Here is an 18,809-nt window from a genome sequence, read left to right on the forward strand (position 1 = left end):
AATAATTTGAAAGCCTTAAAGGGAACTGATGATTTCAGCAGTCATAAGGAAGAATTTTCATCTCTACTTCAACCAGCCAGTTTCCCCTAGGGAATTCATCAAAAACCTTCACTGGAGTTCCCAGCTTATGACCTGCCCTATGGAATTCAGACTTGCCCATCTCCACAGTAGTGTGAGCCAATTCCTTTAATACATCTCATAAAATTTACATTATATTTATAGATCCTGACAGTTCTGTTTCTCTGGGGAACCCTGACTAATAGAGTTGTTATTAGTTAAAGATCTTAATTGTAACTACAGCCACTAAGAAAATAACCAAAAAATATAGAGAAAAGAAAAGAAAGGAATAAAAATGGTACACTACAAAAAAGCAACTAAATAAAAAGAGACAGTTATTATGTAACTGAGGAACAAAACATATATGAGACATACAGAAAACAAATAGCCAAATGGCAGAACTAAATCCTTTCCTCTCATTTATTCCCTGGAAAGTCAATGGATTGATCCTTCCCCCCACCCCCCATTTAAAAGCAGAGATTGATAGATTGGATGATCCCTATATGCTATCTACATGACAATCACTTTAGGTGCAAAAACACAAAGAAGTTGAAAATAAAGGGTGGAAAGAAATATTCCATGCAAACAGTAATCAAAAGAGAGCTAGAGGGACTATATTATTGTCAGACAAAATAGACTTTAAGTTAAGAAACATTACAAGAGACAAAGAAGGTTATTATCCATTGATAAAATGTTCAATTCAGCAAGAAGATATAGTGATTATAAACATATATGCACCTCATAATAGAGCCCCAAAATATGTGAAGCAAAAATTGACAGAATTGAAGGGATAAATAGATAGTTCTACAATACTACTTGAAGACTTCAATATACCACTTTTGATAATTGATTAAACAACTAAACAGAAGATAAAGAAATAGAGGACTTGAATAATGCTATTAAACCATTAGACCTAATGGACATATATAGAACACTCCACTCAAAAAGAACAGAATACATATTCTTCTCAAGTGCACATGGAACATTTTCCAGGAAAGAACATATATTAGGCCACAAATCAAATATTAATAAATTTATAAATATTGAAATCATACAAAGTGTCTTCTCAGTACACAATGGAATAAAGCTAGAAATCAATACCAGAAGGAAAACTGGAAATTTTACAAATATGTGGAAATTTGATAATACACTTACACAACCAATGGGTCAAGAAGAAATCACAAGGGAAATTAGGAAATACCTTGACATGAACAAAATGAAAACACAAAACTTATGGGATACAGCAAAGGCAGTGCTCAGAGGGAAATCTATAGCCCTAAATGCTCACATTAAAAAGATCACAAATCAATAACCTAACTTCACACCTAAAGAAACTAGAACAAGAAGAGCAAATTAAACCCAAACTTAGTAGGAGGAAAGAAATAGTAAAAATTAGGGCAGAGAGGAATGAAATAGAGAATAGAAAAATGGTAGAATCAACAAAACCAAATGTTGGTTTTTTTTTGGAAAGATCAGTAATATCAACAAACCTTTAGCCAGACTGACAAAGAAAAGCAGAGGATACAAATAAATAAAATCAGGAATGGACATGGGGACATTAGTACTGACCTTACAGAGATAAAAGGGATAAAAAGGATCATAAGAGGTCACGATGAAAAATTATATGTCAGCAAATTAGAAAACCTGGATAAAATGGATAAATTTCTTGAAACATAGAAATTACCTAATCTGACACAAGAAGAAATAGAAAATCTTAACAGTTGTATAATGAATAAAGAGATTCAATCAGTGATTTAAAACTTTCCAATGAAAAAATAAAAGACCTGGACCAGATGGTTTCACTGCTGAATTCTACCAAACACTTAAAGAAGATTTAATACCAATCTTTCTCAAACTCTTCCAAAAAATAGAAGAGGAGGGATTACTTCCCAATGTTTTCTATGATGCCAGCATTACCCTAATACCAAAGCCTGATAAAGAAAGCAAAATAAAAGAAAATTGCAGACCAAGATCCCTTATGAATATAGATTCAAAAAGTCTCAACAAAATACTGGCAAACTGAATCCGACAGTACATTAATAGGATTAGATACCATGACCAAGTGGAATTTATTCCAGGATTGCAAGGAGGGTTCAACATAAAATCAATCAATGTAATACACCATGTTAATAGAATGAAGGGGAAAAACCAACACCCTTTTATGATTTAAAAAAAACAACAGAAAATTAGGAATAGACATTTATGAAAAAACCCACAGCTTATATCATATTCAATGGTGAAAGACTAAAAGCTTTCCTCCTGAGATCAGGAACAAGACAAGGATGCCCACTGTCACCACTGTTATTCAACATTGTATTGTAAGTTCTAGCCAAAGCAACAAGGCAAGAGAAATTTTTAAAAATTAAAAAAAAAATTTTTTTTTAAAGACATCCAAATTGGAAAGGAAGAAGACAAATTATCCCTATTCACAGATGCCATTATCCTACAGGAAACCACAAAGAATCCACAAAAAGCTACTAGAACTAAAAAATGAATTCAGCAAAGTTGCAGAAGACAAGATAAACATGCAGAAGTCAGTCAAGTTCCTATACACCAGTAATAAACAATCTGAAAAGGAAATCGAGTAAAAAATACCATTTACAATAGCATCTAAAAGAATAAAATACCTAGGAATAAATTTAACCAAGGAGGTGAAAGACTAGAACACTGAAAACTATAAAACATTGCTAAAAGAAATTAAAGACTTAAATAAATGGAAAGACATCCTGTGTTCATGGATTGGAAAACTTAACATTGTTAAGATATCAATATTGCCTAAAGCAATCTACTAACTCAATGTAATCTCTGTCAAAATTCCAGCAGCCATTTTTGCAGAAATGAAAAAGCTGATCCTCATATGGAATTGCAAAGGGCCCCAAGTAGCCAAAATAATCTTGAAAAAGAGCAAAGTTGGAGGACTCATACTTCTTTATTTCAAAACTTACTACAAAGCTATAATAATTAAAACAACGTGGTATTGGCATAAGGATAGACATACAGCCCGATGGAATAGAATTGAGAGTTCAGAAATAAATCCATACATCTCTAACTAGTTAATTTTTTATAAGGGTGCTAAGTCCACTCAATGGGGGAAAGAACATCTCTTCAACAGATGATACTGGGACAACTGAGACTCCATATGCAAAAGAATGAATGTGGAGTGCTACCTCTCACCATATACAAAAATTAATTCAAAATTGATCAATAACTTAAATATAGAAGCTAAAACAATACAAGTCTTACAAGAAAACCTAGGGAAATATCTTCAGGACCTTGAAGCAGGTAATGGATTTTTAGATTTTACATAAAGAGCACAAGCAACAAAAGAAAAAAATGGAATGGACTTCATCAAGATTAAAAACTTCTGTGCATAAAACTACATTATCAAGTAAGTATAAGGACAACCTTCAGAAATGAAAATATTTGGAAAACATATATCTGATCAATTTAAATATTTCATACCATATATCTGATAAATTTAAATATTTCAAGCTAAGGTTAAAAACAAAAGATGGTTACATACTTTTTCTGAAAACTGTCTTACTATATATAAAAATTTTCTACATAGAGCAAATTCTCTCCCACTCCTACCATACAGGAATATGATCTACATAGTCCAGGCCTATGTAACGTCTTAAGAGTATGCTCCATTCAGAGAAAGAAGGTATGTTTTCTTTTTTTGACAACAAAAGGAAGAGTTTAAGAATAAGGTTCTTGCAATATTCTCTCTTTAGGCACTAGAAACACTATTTATCTTCTATATCAGTCCCAGAACAGTTTGTCTTCCTGCAGACTAATGGTTGCTTCACAGGTCACTGGATGACAACCCAGGACTCTAAGCCAGTACTCTAAGTACTGGCCCTGAGAAGATGGGTGACCTCAATCAACTAACTACACGTCTTTGGGCCTTTGTTTCTTCCTCAGTTAAATAAGGAATGGTTTAGGGCAGTGGATTTTAAACGCTGTTCCAACAAGCTGTCTCAGGGTGCACTGCAGTGGATAGGGGGAAAGCTCAGTAGACAGGGCCAAGCTCCCATCTGCCAATTTTCCCAGAGCAGAATCACTCTTTCCATGTTTCATATAATGAGGTTTTGTTTTAAAAGCATTCTGCTACTACAAAGTAAGGCTGAAAACCACTGATGAGGTATCTCTAAAGTCCTTGCTGTCCCATGCATTCTCAGATCCACATCCTGATGGCTGTTTCATCTGTGAAAGATGTAGTCAATTTTACATTAATTCTGCAATTAACATAGTTACATACTACTTTAGGATAAAGCACATTGCAACACCCCCCCCCAAAAAAAAAACTTTCAATGGGATATTCTACAAATAAAAATAATCAATAGGATAAGATTCCCTATACAAGTGGCTGCAATAGCTAGCTAGCAGTAGAAACAGTAGCAGCAACCTTTGAAACCCTAGGTTGTCAGGAGCGTGACCCTACCTGGTGACCGAAGGAAGCAACCCAGCCACAGAAGTAACAATTCCCAAGACCTGGAATCTCTTTTACGTAGACTGTTGATCTTCTCTACTACATCTCAAACTTGTGCTTCCTGGGGATATAAAGGAATACACTTCAGGGTTGAAGTCTTTCATTCCTTACCCTTTGTCCCACCCAGTCTACTAAACCTGCCCAGCACAGTCCATTCAGAGGTACATCTTGCAAACTTTCAATAGTTTAGAGAATACAAGTGCCCACACTATGTTCAACTAAGGTGAATGACAGTCTTCTGTGTCACAACATACCCAAGTGTAAAGTATTCACAGTCCAAATATTCCCTCTTGTCCCTATTCTTTAGGCCCCAGATTCTAAGACCCTGACTTCTGAGAATTATAATGCCTAAGAATATTTGCATCAATAATTTGTCCAAAACTTCTGAAACAAATGCATTTTGGACTTGATAAAACAATTATCAATTTTAAACACTTATTAGCAAAGCAGTTTGACAACAAAGGTATTCAACATGGAATTTAATTCAAATATTGAGAGGAAAACATTTACATATATGTTTTGTAGGATTTATCTAGTAAGGCTAAGAAAGCATAAAGTATCATTTATGCCCAACTATAAGCCAAGGTCTTTTCCCCAAAAAATTACCTCTCAAAAGAGAGGTAGTTTCCTTGTTTTGTAGTCTTTACAAAGCCTTTCTAATGATGGCACGCCCTCCCAATTATCTTACTTTTAATATAAAAGGCAAAAATTCAAGATGAGAGGAAAAGAACAATCAGATGTGGCAGATGTGTGACTTGAAAGAGGAAGATCGTTTTTGAGGACCATGGCCCAGTGGAATCCTAGTCAGATTGAGAAAGGGGGAAGAAGGAATTAAATTCTCTTCATTGACTGATGGAGAACTGACTGGGGAAGAAAAGCTGAAATCACTTTAATTGATACTAATTCAGGGTGCTTATAGACATCTATTTGGATTTGCTAAAGCTGATGGAATGCAATACACCAGAAATGGATTGGCTTTTGCAATGGGAGTTTATTAGTTCACAAATTTGTAGTTCTAAGGCCATGAAATTGTCCCAATTAAGGCATCATCAGGATGATACCTTCTCTGAGGAAAGGCTCATGACATCTGGGGTTCCAGATGTCACCTGGGAAGACACATGGCGATGTCTGCTGGTCCTTCTCTCCCAGCTTCTGGTTTCAAAATGACTCTCATCCTCCAAAATGTCTCTGGGTATTCTCTCTCTAAGCGTCTCCAAGCTCTCTCAGTTTCATCTGATTTTTAGCCTTTCATAGAGGACTCTAGCAAAGGATTAAGACCCACCTTGAATGGGCTGAGGCACATTTCCATGGAAACAACCTAATCAAAAGGTCCAACCCAATGAGAGGTATGCCCCCACAAGATTGGATTAAAAGGGCATGGCTTTTCTAGGGGTATGTAATAGATTCAAACCAGCACAACATCTGTCCAGTGAAAGAGATTTAAAAGGAAGCAAATTAACACATTTTTGTAATTACTCCTCAGAGTATAACCTCATTAATGCTGTACACAAGCCTTTTAAAGAATCACTTTTAAAAGCAATTCAGTTGACCAAGGATTCGAATAGACATTTCTCCAAATAAGATATTCAAATAGCTAGTAAGAATATGAAAAGATGCTCAACATCATTAGCCACTAGAGCAATGCAAATCAAAACCAATTTCACACCCATTAGAATAGCTGCTATTTAAAAAAAATGGAAAATTACAAGTGTTGGAGAGGATACGGAAAAATAGGAACACTCATTCATTGCTGTTGGTAAAGTAAAATGGTGCAACCCCTGTGGAAGACAGTTTGAAGGTTCCTCAGAAAGCTAAGTATAGAATTACCATATGACCTGGCAATTCCGCTCATAGGTATATACTCAAAAGAATTGAGAGCAGGGACTCAGGCAGATACTTGCACACCGATGTTCAAGGCAGCATTATTCACAATTGCCGAAAGATGGAAGCCACCCAAGTATCTATCAACAGATGAAGGGATAAACAGCATGTGGTATGTGCATACAATGAAACATTATTCAGCCATAAAAAGAAACTGGTACATGCTACAACATAGGTAAACCTTGAAGACATCATGTTGAGTGAAATAAACCAGACACAAAAGAACAAATATTCTATGATTTTTTATATGAAATACTTAGAATAAGCACATTCATAGAGTCTGAAAGCAGAATAGTGGTTGCCAGGGGTAGTGGGAGGAGGGGAATAGGGAGTTATTGCTAAATGAGCATGAGTTTTGGTTTGGGATGATGAAAATAGTTTGGAAATAAAGTCATGAAAATTACACAGTATTGTCAAGGTACTTAATGTCAAAGATTGTCCACTTGAAATAGTTAAAATGATTTTCATATTATATGTATTTCACCATAATTAAGAATACATTAATTAACAATTTTTTTAAAACAGTGATTCTGGGACTTTTCTTTTGGAAAGAATCAATGAATGCCTCTTGTTTGCTTTAAATTTTTACAAGTCTTTTGGTTCTGACTAACTCAGTAAATTGAGAACATTCCGATGGGGACTAGACAGTACAACATTGAGAAGAGGATTGACTCCTCTGCTGTAGAACATACCCAGAGAGTGAGTGCCTCCAGGCCAACGCCACCTTCAAGCACTTTGAGGATGTTCCTACCAGGTTCATAAAGAGCCCAGCATTGTCTAACATTTTAACCAATGAATTGGCATTCAAATAACCTTGGTGATTTAGAGACAGATTTATAGAATAGTGTTACCTTCAGGGGACACAAGGAGGTCTGGAGTGATGTAAATGTTCTGTATCTTGACCTGGAAGATTTTTACATGAGTATAATCATTTGTGAAAAATTTATATTTACTTGAGATTCACTCACCTTGTTGTGCATTTCCAAATTTAAAAGTTTTCTTTTTAAGTAAAATAGTGGCAGATTTGGAATGATAATTGTAGTAGCAGAGAGAACAAACTTATAGAGTGATTTGAGGAGAAGATTAATGACTAGTAAGTCCATTTCTCTCCCAGTCCTCCAGAGACAGGAGGCTTCTTAGGGCAGGGGTGGAGCAATGGGTTGAAAATGGGGAAGGGGATTTGAAAATTACCCATAAGGCTGTTGGATTTCCCAGATCCCCCTTTACCTCCTGCTTGCAGCCAGGTGGCACTCTCCTTCTCCTACCCGCTGCCCAGCAGGGGACTGAGGGTTATTTTCTGGAGAAATTGAAAGGCACACCGAGAGGTCCAGGATTCAGGGACATCAGGCCCAGCAGAGAATGTTACCAGGTGGCCGGGGCGGAGTGGAGGGAGGCACGAGATTGTCATTCTTCATTGTAAACTCTTCTGTTGAATTTAAATTGTTGCCATGTACATGTGTTGCTTTGATATTTTTTATAATTAGGTTAGCATAATATCAATATGCATAAATAAAAATGAAATATATGGAAGCCATTATGTGATCTTGCCTTTATGTTTACCAAAGAACAGAGTTTGGCTCTGGGCTTAGGAGCTTAAGAAGACTAGATGTAGGGCCAGGGAAAAATTGTGAAAGTGGTGAAACATAGCTGATGACAGAGAAAAATTGTGGAATCTACTTCCCTGGAGAAGATTAAAAATGGAGTGCCTGGGGTTGCTTTAGAAGCAAGCCTGCTTAATAGGTGGACTTTCTCAATGGGTATTTTGTATCCGTAAAGCTTGGTGTGGATTACCATATAGGTTAGATTGCCATTCCATGGCTTTTTTATTTTTAAAAAAACATGTACATTTCATGTTTATTTGGGCTCCATGTTTTTACTGAAGGGGTTGCCTCTAAAGTATAAGTCACAAGGAGGCAGGCCCTGGGCAGTCTTGTTCACCAGTTTAGTTCCTAAAATAGTGAAACCAGCTGCTAGCAAGCCCATTTCCTAACCGCTCCCTTACTTGCTTGAGGTCCACCTACTTGCGTTTATTAATAAGTGACTTGCTTCACCAAAAGCCTAATTCCTGTATCCTTCTTCCCCTGTAGAAAATAGTCAACTTCCAACTAGATCTGGAGACTGGAGCACACGCAGAAAGGTAACACTTTGACCTAAAGTTACCTATGCTTAATTATAATACTAAAAAACACACCCCTCATCATGTCAAGGCCACCATTTTTTAACATGCAATGTATGAACAAACATGATTTGTGACTGCATGTGCTCCACTTAATCCTGCCTCCTGACCTGTAACATCTCACCCCATCCTGAGTCACTCCTCTAGAACAACCCCTAACAAATTGCATAAATAACATAAGCCCCCTCAGTTCCGGAAAACAGATTTGATCGTTCTCCCCTGTCTTCTTGCCTGGCCTTGCAATAAATATACTCTTTATTTTCTCGAAATCCCGTTGTCACAATATTGGCCTCTATGCACATCGGGCAATGAGCCCACTTGCTTGGTAACAATAGTGTCAGGCATACAGTTGGCATACAATAAATGTTAATTTAAAAGTGAAGGGGTCGGTGGGGTACTGGAATATGTTGAACAACCCGCTTTGAGGGTGGGGAGGAAACGTTTCCCACCAAGGCTGATTTCAAACTAACAGCATTACCTCACTTGAATGTAGAGTTGGGAAGAGATGTTGTTTTTGTTTCCTGGCTGCTGAAACAAATACAAGCAATGGGTTGGCTTAACATTAGGAATTTATCGGCTCATGGCAGAGGCTAGAAGGCTTGCTTCCTCCCGGGATTGCTATCTTCTGGCCGGCCAAAAACTTTGGGGTGCCTTCGCTTTTCCATCAATAGCAATGCACATGGCGGCAACTTCTCCTTTCTCTTCCAGGTTCCTTGAATTCCAATTTCTATCTGTTCCCTGTGGCTTCTCTTTCTGTGGCTTTCTCTATAAAGTCTCCTATAATAGAATTAAGACCCATCCTGATTCAGTTGGGCCATACTTAACTGAAATAACCTCATCAAAAAGTCCTATTTACAATGGGTTCACACCCACAGGCATGGAATAAGATTTTAAAAATGTTTTTCCGGGGTATGTAGCTCCAAGTCACCACAGACATTCACAATTGATTCTTATGAACTGGTGTAAGCCCACTTCAGCACACCACTGACTCTGGCCAATGCAGTAGACATACTTATGATGAGCAGAACTATACTGATTCACTAATATAGTGTATGAAATAATTTAATACATTAGTAAAGCCAACAATGAGAACCTGGCTATCATTTGAAAGTGACCAACATTCAAACCAACAATTTTTTACTACTTCTTATTTTCCTTTTAAATTTATTTCACTTAAAAAGGGCACTGGGGCAAAGTGGATGTCTTAGTTAAAAAAAATTAATAAGACATGAATAATTGTCTATTATGTATAAGCAATCACCACTTTATGGGTTGTGCTCCAAATGTTCCTTTGGAAGTTGGTTTTTTTAAATCTAATATATTCTTCCATTTAAAATGTAATGTTGAGGGTGATTAGGTCATAGGACAACCCACAAAAGCCCATATATCCTGCAGTGCACCTGAAGTCTAATATCAATCAGTAGTATTATTTGGGGAGCTGCATTCTCAGTTTCAGCCAGGGAAGACAGGATCGTATGCTTCCTGGCCACCATCCCAGCCATGAGAGAGCACACCCTTCTACCCCGCCGTCCGCCATCTGCCAGGAGAGTAGAGACTTCCAGACTGTATCCAGAATCCCAGCATTGAGCCACACCTACTCTGCTCTGACAGCAAGAAATGGGCTAAATGGACAGGCATTCCCTTGGTGCGTGCTGCTGGTGGTAACAGTAGGACTAGCACTAGTAGTGGTGGTATTGTGGTAGCAGTAGTAGTGAATAAATAACATCATTGAGCCTCAATTCTGTGTTTTGCATCTTTTCTAATTTAATCCTCACAACAACTCTATGAGGTAGGTGAGATTATTATCCCATTTTACAGATGAGGATATCAAAACTTAGAAAGGTCATATAATTTGTGCAAGATCACACAGCTAACAAGTTGAGAAGCTCTTGAGAAAGGGCCTTTGGCTTTCCCATGTAAATTGTGGTAATAAGTGATCTACTGAAGTCATCCTTCATATGACTAATTTAGAAAATCAAAGAAAGTCATTCATAAATTTTGTCCTAAGCTTTAATTTGGTGGACCTAATTAGACCTAGTCAGTATGATGGGAGCTAAATTTAGGCTCAGTTTATGATACGATATTCTGAAATACAGAAGTAGCCTCAAAAATGAAACAGAATAGAAAAGAAGTGCATGTAAGAGCAGGTGAACTCCAAATGAGGTCTATTCTGAGTTAATAGTATGGTACCTGTGTCAATTTCCTAGTTTGACAATCACCTGTGATAATGTAACATACATCATCTGGGGAACCTGGGGGTACACAGAAACTCTCTGAACTCCTTTTACAACTTTTGTGAGTCAAGCTATTTGAAATTAAAAAAAAAATTTTTTAATTAAACAGAGTAAAGTGGCACCACAGGGCCAGATGCAATCTTTTCCTGCTGTAGGGAGGCCCTCTCTTGATATTTTGTACACTTCATGTTTTGTAAGTGGATTTAAATTACTTAGTGTTTAAAAAAATGCCTTCATGGTTTTTTGCTTTTTAGGTTAATAAAGAATCAGTCAAGGCTGGACACAGTTTCTAGTACACCTGGCACTACCTCAGATAATTGACTGTTACTGTTTTACAAAGACTGTAACGTACCTCTTGGGACTCGAGTTCCACAGCATCCTGTGTACCTGTTAGGTCACAGTTACAGAGCTAAAACTGGTTCCTGCATCCTACCATACACCAAGACTAACATAAGATCCCAATTAGGCTGTGTTTTGTTTTTTGAAAAAACAACTAAAAATGCAACGCACCAATAAAACAACTTTGTGAAAATAAAATTATCAAGCTTCAAATTTATTCCTCCCTTACGATTTGTACAAGAATGTTAAGGGTATAATAAATACATCTTTTCTTCCTCCTACATTGCCACACAGAACCAAGAGTCTATAGTTTTTAAAAGCTGCAATACAAAATCTGAAAAGTTACCAAGAAAAATCTTTCAGTAGGAAACTAGGTAGGATATCCTATTAGCATAGGTTATGGATACTATATTTCTTATATATATATATTTATATTTTATTTATTTTCCGTTTCTTCTCATTTTTTTTAATTAGAGAAGTTGTGGGTTTACAGAACAATCACGCATAAAATATAGGATTCCCATGTACCACCCTATTATTAACACCTTGCATTGGTGTGGAACATTTGTTACAACTGATGAAAGCACATTTTTATAATTGTACTAACTATATAGTTACTAACAATTGCATTTTTATAATTGTACTACTATATAGTTAATTGTAATTAACTATAGTCCACAGTTTAAGGGTTCACCCTTGATGTAGTATAGTTCCATGGATTTTTAAAAAATATTTTATTCTGTTACTCCATATACAATCTATCATTTCCCCTTTTATTACATTCAGATATATATTTCAGTCCTGTTAATTATGTTCACAATATTGTGCTACTGTCACTACCATCCATTACCAAAACATTTCCATCATTCCAAATATCTTCCCTCTAATTTTAAGATAATAACAGCAAACACTTATGCAGCATTTCATACATGCTCGGCACCATTCTAAGAGCTTTACATATATTAGCTCATTCCATCCTCATGATATCCCTGTGAGGTAGATATATTATTCCCATTCTATTGATTAGGAAATTGAGGCAGACAATTTAGGTGTCTGTAAAACGGTCAGTAAAACTGGTAAAAAGTGAAGTGAAGCAGTCTGGCCCAGAAGCCTCTATAGCACTGTGCCTCATTGTGCTGGTTTGGATGTATTATGTCCCTCAAAATGAAATGTTCTTTAATGCCATCTTGTGGGGGCAGACATATTAGTGTTGATTTGGTTGGAATCTTTGGATTAGGTTGTTTCCATGGAGGTGTGGCCCCGCCCATTCAGTGTGGGTCTTGATTAGTTTACCTGAGCCCTATAACAGCTCAGACAAAAGGAGATCAGTACTGTAGCATAAAGAGACATTTGGAAGACGGCCATTGAAAGCTGACACTGACATTTAGGAGAACACCATTTTGAAATGCAACCTTCAAGCAAGCAGACGCCAGCCACGTGCCTTCTGAGCTAACAGAGGTTTTCCAATGCCATTGGCCTATCCTTCAGTGAAGGTACCCTACTGCTGATGCCTTTGTTTGCACACTTCTATGGCCTTAGGACTGTAACTTTGTAACCAAATAAACCCCCTTTATAAAAGCCAATCCATTTCTGGTATTTTGCATAACGGCAGCATTAGCAAATCGGAACACTCACCTATATATTTTCTCAGAAAAAGAGTCTCTCACACTTTTCCTCCTTTTTAAACAGCAACCAAAAATTCATAGCTGAGTCACTGCTGACTTGTCCCTCATTGAAGCAAAGAACAGAAAAACGGAGTCAGCACCCGGTCTGCAGTGGCTGGTCATATCTCCCCACTTTCCTTTTTATACATCTCCACCCCTTAAGCTGCAAGTCCAAGACTGACAGGCAGATTTACAAATCCATCTGGTTCCAAAGTCCAGGCTCTTTATGCTAGTGGTCAACAAACCTTCCCAGTTTTAGCACTGAAAGTTTCGCATCCCTGGACATCCCTCAGCCCTGGGCAAATGGGAACAACTGGTCCTTCTCTACCCTAGGACCATCTGGGAAACTGTTAAAAAATAGTGTTGCCTGGGAAACTCCCCACCCCCGGCTCCACCCCTACCACCAATGCCCATCCAAAGCAATTCTATCAGAATCTCTCCAGGGAGACGGGGCAGACATTATATTTTTAAAAGGCTCCATATGAAATATGACTTCCGGGGAGGAATCTAGACCTGGCGTCATGGGATGGAGAACATCTTCTTGACCAAAAGAGGGATGTGAAAGGAAATGAAATAAGTTTCAGTGGCAGAGAGATTCCAAAAGGAGCCAAGAGGTCACTCTGGTGGGCACTCTTACGCACAATGTAGACAACCCTTTTTAGGTTCTAATGAATTGGAATAGCTAGCAGTAAATACCTGAAACTATCAAACTACAATCCAGAACCCATGAATCCTGAAGACGATTGTATAAAAACGTAGCTTATGAGGGGTGACAATGTGATTAGGAAAGTCATATGGACCACACTCCCCTTTGTCCAGTGTATATGGATGGATGAGTAGAAAAATGGGGGAAAAAAAAAAGGCACGCAGTGTTTTTACTTTAATTGTTCTTTTTCACTTTAATTTTTATTCTTATTATTTTTGTGTGTGTGGTATGAAAATGTTCAAAAATTAATTTTGGTGATGAACGTACAACTATATAATGGCACTGAATGTACAATTGAATGTACACTTCGTATGACTGCATGGTATTTTATTTTATCTCAATAAAAATGAATTTTTTAAAAAAAAGGCTCCACATGAAATGCCAGTGTTTCTCCTAGGTTGAGACTCACTGTAAGTCTATACCAAGCATGGGTTGGATATTCCTAGAGTCCCTGGACTCCTGATCAACATTTCCTAGCCCTGCAGCTCAACCTGAACAGGTAGCTGTAATGCAGGCACTCAACCCTGGCTGCCCATTAGAATCACCTGGGAAGCTTTTAGTAACTACCAGTGTGGGAATATAAAATGGTACAGCTACTTTGAAAAGAGTTGGACAGTTTCTTAAAAAGTTAAATATACACCTATTATATCATCCAGCCATCTCATTCCTAGATATTTACCCAAAAGAAAGGAAAGTAAATGTCCATACAAAGACCTGTACACAAATGTTTACAGCAGCTTTATTTGTAAATTGCTTCAAACTGAAGACAATCCAAATGTCCATCAACAGGTGACTGGATAACCAAATTGTGGTATCATCTATACTATGGAATCCTACTCAGCAATAAAAAAAGAATGATGTCTCGATACATGCAACAACATGTATCATGGATGAATCTTAAACATGGATGACTCTCAAAATAATTACGCCAAGTGAAAGAAACCAGACAAAAAAAGGGTACATACTGTATGGTTCCATTTATGTAAAATTCCAGAAAATCTGTAGTTACAGATTGCAGGCCAGTGGTTGCCCGGGGAGAGAGAGACTGGGGAGAGGACAGAGGGAGGAATCACCAAGGGGCACAAGAAAACCTTTGGGGGTGATGACATGCCCATTATCTGGATTGTGGTTATGATTTCATGGATTATATACAGACATCAAAACCTATCAAATAGTCTCGTTTATTAAATGTTAATTATAGCTCAATAAAGCTGCTAATAAAAAACAACTCCCAGTGTCCAGGTCCCATCCCCAAAGATTCAGTGGAATGGGCCTGGAGTGGGGCCCAAGCAGCGATATTTTTTGAAGGACCCGAGGTGGTTCTAATGTGCACCTCTGGTTGGAGACCCCTCCTTTAATGACTTCCACTTGGAGTTACTCTCAAACACCAATGAAAGGGTTGGTAATACTATTAATAATCATTAAGAGGTGCAGGACAAGGTCTCAAAGAAGAAGAAGGGTTATGATGATGATGTTGATGATGATTAATTAAGCCCAGTTTGACTTACTGAGATGGCATTGACAGAGCATAGTTAATGCCACTAGGTGGCACCTGGACCCTTCTCTTTAGCATGTTTTCCAGGGGAATTAGAGATGCAGCCCAGAGCTTCCTGAGGTGTGATGAGAGAGCCCTGAGTAGACCCTGTGGTTCTTTTGGCAGACAGAGGAACCCAGGCTTGTTGGGACAGAAACCAGTCGGCAGCTTGGGAAGAAGTCAGTGGGGCCCACCGTGCTCTTTTCAGCCTGATTTTATAGGCATAGGAAATTAGATTGTTTTAATTTCAGTGTCATTTGAGGTTCTAGAGCACAAAGGGCAGAATTATTTATTCAGGAACTAAGTAACTCCTGAAGAGTAAATACATGAAGTTCTCAAGAAGAAAACCAAACCTGTTGAACACATAGCACTGAGAAGAAATCACTGTATCCAGGAATGTTCCTTATATTTTTTATTATTCTTTCCCCAGGCCACACAGGCCTTGGGTCAAAGGACACCATGACAACAGCAGGCCTGGGAATGCAAACCAGATCCCTCTGTTTGCTGTGACTTGGGCCTTCCTCAGCCGGACCCAGCATTTGTTTTTCCCTCTTTTTTATTTGACATTTTATTTTATTTTTTAAAATTATTTTTTTAATTCTAGAATATAACATATATACATAGAAGTGATAACTTTCCAAGTACAATTTAACAAGTAGTTAGAGGGTAAATTTCAAAGAATGCTATGGGTTACAGCACCATCGTTTCAGTTATTTCCTTATTGTGAAATTTATATACAAAAAGGTGACAACTTTCAAGTTACAATTTAACAAGTAGCTATAGAACAAATATCAAAGGATGCTATGGGTTACAGTTCCACCATTTTAATTCTTTCTTTCTGGCTATTCTAATACCCTAGCAACTAAGAAAAAGAAAATTGTATGAAGATTCAGTATTCAAGCTAGAAGTAAATACCTGAAACTACCAAACTCCAACCAGCAGTCTGGACTCCTGAAGACAATTAGATAATAATGTAGATTACAAGGGGTGACAGTGTGATTGTGAAGACCTTGTGGATCACACCCCCTTTATCTAGTGTATGGATGAGTGGAGGAATGGGGATAAAAACTAAAGGACAAATGGGGTGGGATGGGGGGATGATTTGGGTGTTTTTTTTCACTTTTATTTTTTATTCTTGTTCTGGTTCTTTCTGATGTAAGGAAAATGTTCAGAGACAGATTGTGGTGATGAACACATAACTATGTTATCATACTGTGGACAGTGGATTATATATCATGGATGATTGTATGGTGTGTGAATGTATTTCAATAAAACTGAATTTAATAAAAAAAAAAATTAACAACAAAAAAAAGATTCAGTATTCATAATCCTTTATCAAATTCCATCTTGTCTGCTGTACTCCTTCGTCTAGTTTAATAACTTTCTCAAAATTCGAGGATGTCTAGGCAGGAACCACCCTAACTTGTTCCTGTTGAAAAGGGGTGTCAACTTTATGCAAAAAGGGGACACCATCTGGTTGATGTTTTTGAAGAGGCTATTGCCTCTGGGTTTTGGGACTTACCTGTCATAGGAGGTAATGATAAAGCAGTATATGAGAAGCCTGCACTTTATGCATGACTGCTTTATAATAAAAGGGAAAAATAGTGTTGAGCCCAACAAATACTGCGCTAGCTGCTGGAGACAGAAACAGGAAAGGCCAGCCAGGCCCAGACCTCAGCCCGGGACGAGAACCCCGCCATCCAGCCCACATCCGTCTCCCCCAGGGTACCGCGTACACCCTCCTTCCCAATTATCGTTCAGCCACACTCCCTCGGACTTCCCTTCCGCCGTGAGGCGTAGAAATCCGACCCCGGTAGGCAGTTGCCAGGACTCCCGTCACGTGACCGTGCGGGGCGGAGGGGGCGGAGCCCGGCCGGATCTGCTGAGAAACCCCCTGGTCGCCTAGCAACGGCGCTACACCTCGTAATGGAGGCCGGCGGCGACCGGGAGCACCAGGCCAGGAGTTACTTGGAAAAACATCGGATTATGCAGCTGCTGAACCACCTCACCAGCACTCTCCTCTTTTTCCAGCCGGGTAAGACTCTCGCCTGCTACTCTGCTTTGGGTCCCAGGCGCCAGCCCACATTTCCCCAGAAACTCCCCCCTTCACTCCACTCCCGCGCCCAGCTTCCCTCCTGGTTACCCCCCACCTCCACACACTCACACCCTCTCTCTCTTGCCCCCCAGCTACCTGAGTCTTCTGCTGGTAATTAACTCTGTGGCCTTTAATTAAACAAATACCTATTGAACGACTTCTGCACCAGCTTTGGGAATATGCGGAGACCGAGGGATGGTAGGAGGTGGGAGAGAAGCTAGGGTGCCCGGCAGCCGGGCTCCACCCACTCCTTGGTACCATGTGACCTTTCGTCTCTTCTAGAAAATGGGGATAATAAAGTACTCTTTCATAGAATGGTGGGGAAAATCAAATGGATAATATAAAAATCATCCTTATGCCCGTTAAACAGCAGATGGTTCCACTGTCCTCAAAGACTTTTTAATCGGGTAAGGGGACTAAACAATTGACAGGGCAAGAGGGAAGGATGTTCTCGAAGAGATAGCTTTTCCTGACATATTTTAGACGCTGAGCCCCTTTACGGAGTTTGAATCCTGTCATAATTTTTGTGTGGTGTATGATAAAAGTTAATGTTAAGGTGAAATTTTTATTTTAAATCGTTGTATTAAAAATGGTTTTATGTCCTCGCTAGGGTGTACAGTTGTAACTTGCTGGCCTCCGTATGGAGAGACAAAATGCCGGCATTGTCCGTTTGCTTCTGTGGAAGGAAATGGAAATATCAAACATTCTGACTTTACCAAAAACTACCAACCAGTATGATCATGTATCAATAAAGGGATCAATAAAGCAATAAAAACTCTGCAACAAGTAAAAATAAAATAAGTAAAAAGTGAAAAGTACAAAGGAATGCACTTAAATTTTTTTAATGCACTGGGGGGAAAGTTGCTATTAATAAACTAATTTTTAAAAACCTATTTTTTGAAAACATGAGAAGTATCTTGCTGATGTTTGTTAGTGTAATGTTGAAACTAATCTCTTGCTATTAGATGCAGCAGTAATTTCTTTATAAATATTATGGATCATTATTAACGTATCCAGCAAAATAACCAAATTGTTATTCTTGATAGTCTGATTTTTTTCAGTTTCAGTTATTTCCTTATTGTGAAATATAACATATGTGCAAAAAGGTGATAACTTTAGAAGTATGATTTAACAAGTAGTTATATAGGAAATTTCCAAGAATGTTGTGGGTTACAGTACCATAGTTTCAATTATTTCCTTATTGTGAGCTATAATATATATTCAAAAAGGTGATAACTTTTAAATTGCAGTTTAGCAAGTAGCTATATAGCAAATTTCAAAGAATGTTATGGGTTACAGATCTACCATTTCAGTTCTTTCCTTCCAGCTATTCTAATACTCTAGCAACTAAGAAAAAGAAAATTATATAGAGATTCCGTATTCATAATCCTTTGTCAAATTCTATCTTGTCTGTTGTTACCCTTTCCCCAGTTTAATCACTTTCCTGATCTTCAGGGATGTCTAGGCAGTGACCATCCTAACTTACTCATGTTGAAAAGGTATGTCAACATTATGGGAAAAGGGAACGCAACTGGTTGATGTTCTTGAGGATGCTGTTGCCTCTGGGTTTTGGGACTTAGCTGGCATAGGAGCTCTCTGGAGGATTTAAGTTTCTGAAGAATAAATCTAGT

General features: G+C 38.0%; 1 protein-coding gene across 3 annotated transcripts in view; it reads left to right on the forward strand.

Moving 5' to 3' along the window:
* Nucleotides 1-16,973: 16,973 nt before the first annotated feature.
* The window catches only part of EFCAB10 (EF-hand calcium binding domain 10), a 56,012-nt gene continuing 54,176 nt past the window's right edge, over nucleotides 16,974-18,809 (forward strand). For all 3 annotated transcript variants that reach the window (XM_037836438.1, XM_037836437.1, XM_037836439.1), the window contains exon 1: nucleotides 16,974-17,118. In XM_037836438.1, the coding sequence (XP_037692366.1) occupies nucleotides 17,010-17,118 (109 nt within the window). In that variant the 5' untranslated portion in view covers nucleotides 16,974-17,009. The remainder of the gene's footprint in view (nucleotides 17,119-18,809) is intronic.

This window comes from Choloepus didactylus, chromosome 5 (assembly GCF_015220235.1).
Source record: "Choloepus didactylus isolate mChoDid1 chromosome 5, mChoDid1.pri, whole genome shotgun sequence".
In the NCBI taxonomy this organism is placed as follows: Eukaryota; Metazoa; Chordata; class Mammalia; order Pilosa; family Megalonychidae; genus Choloepus; species Choloepus didactylus.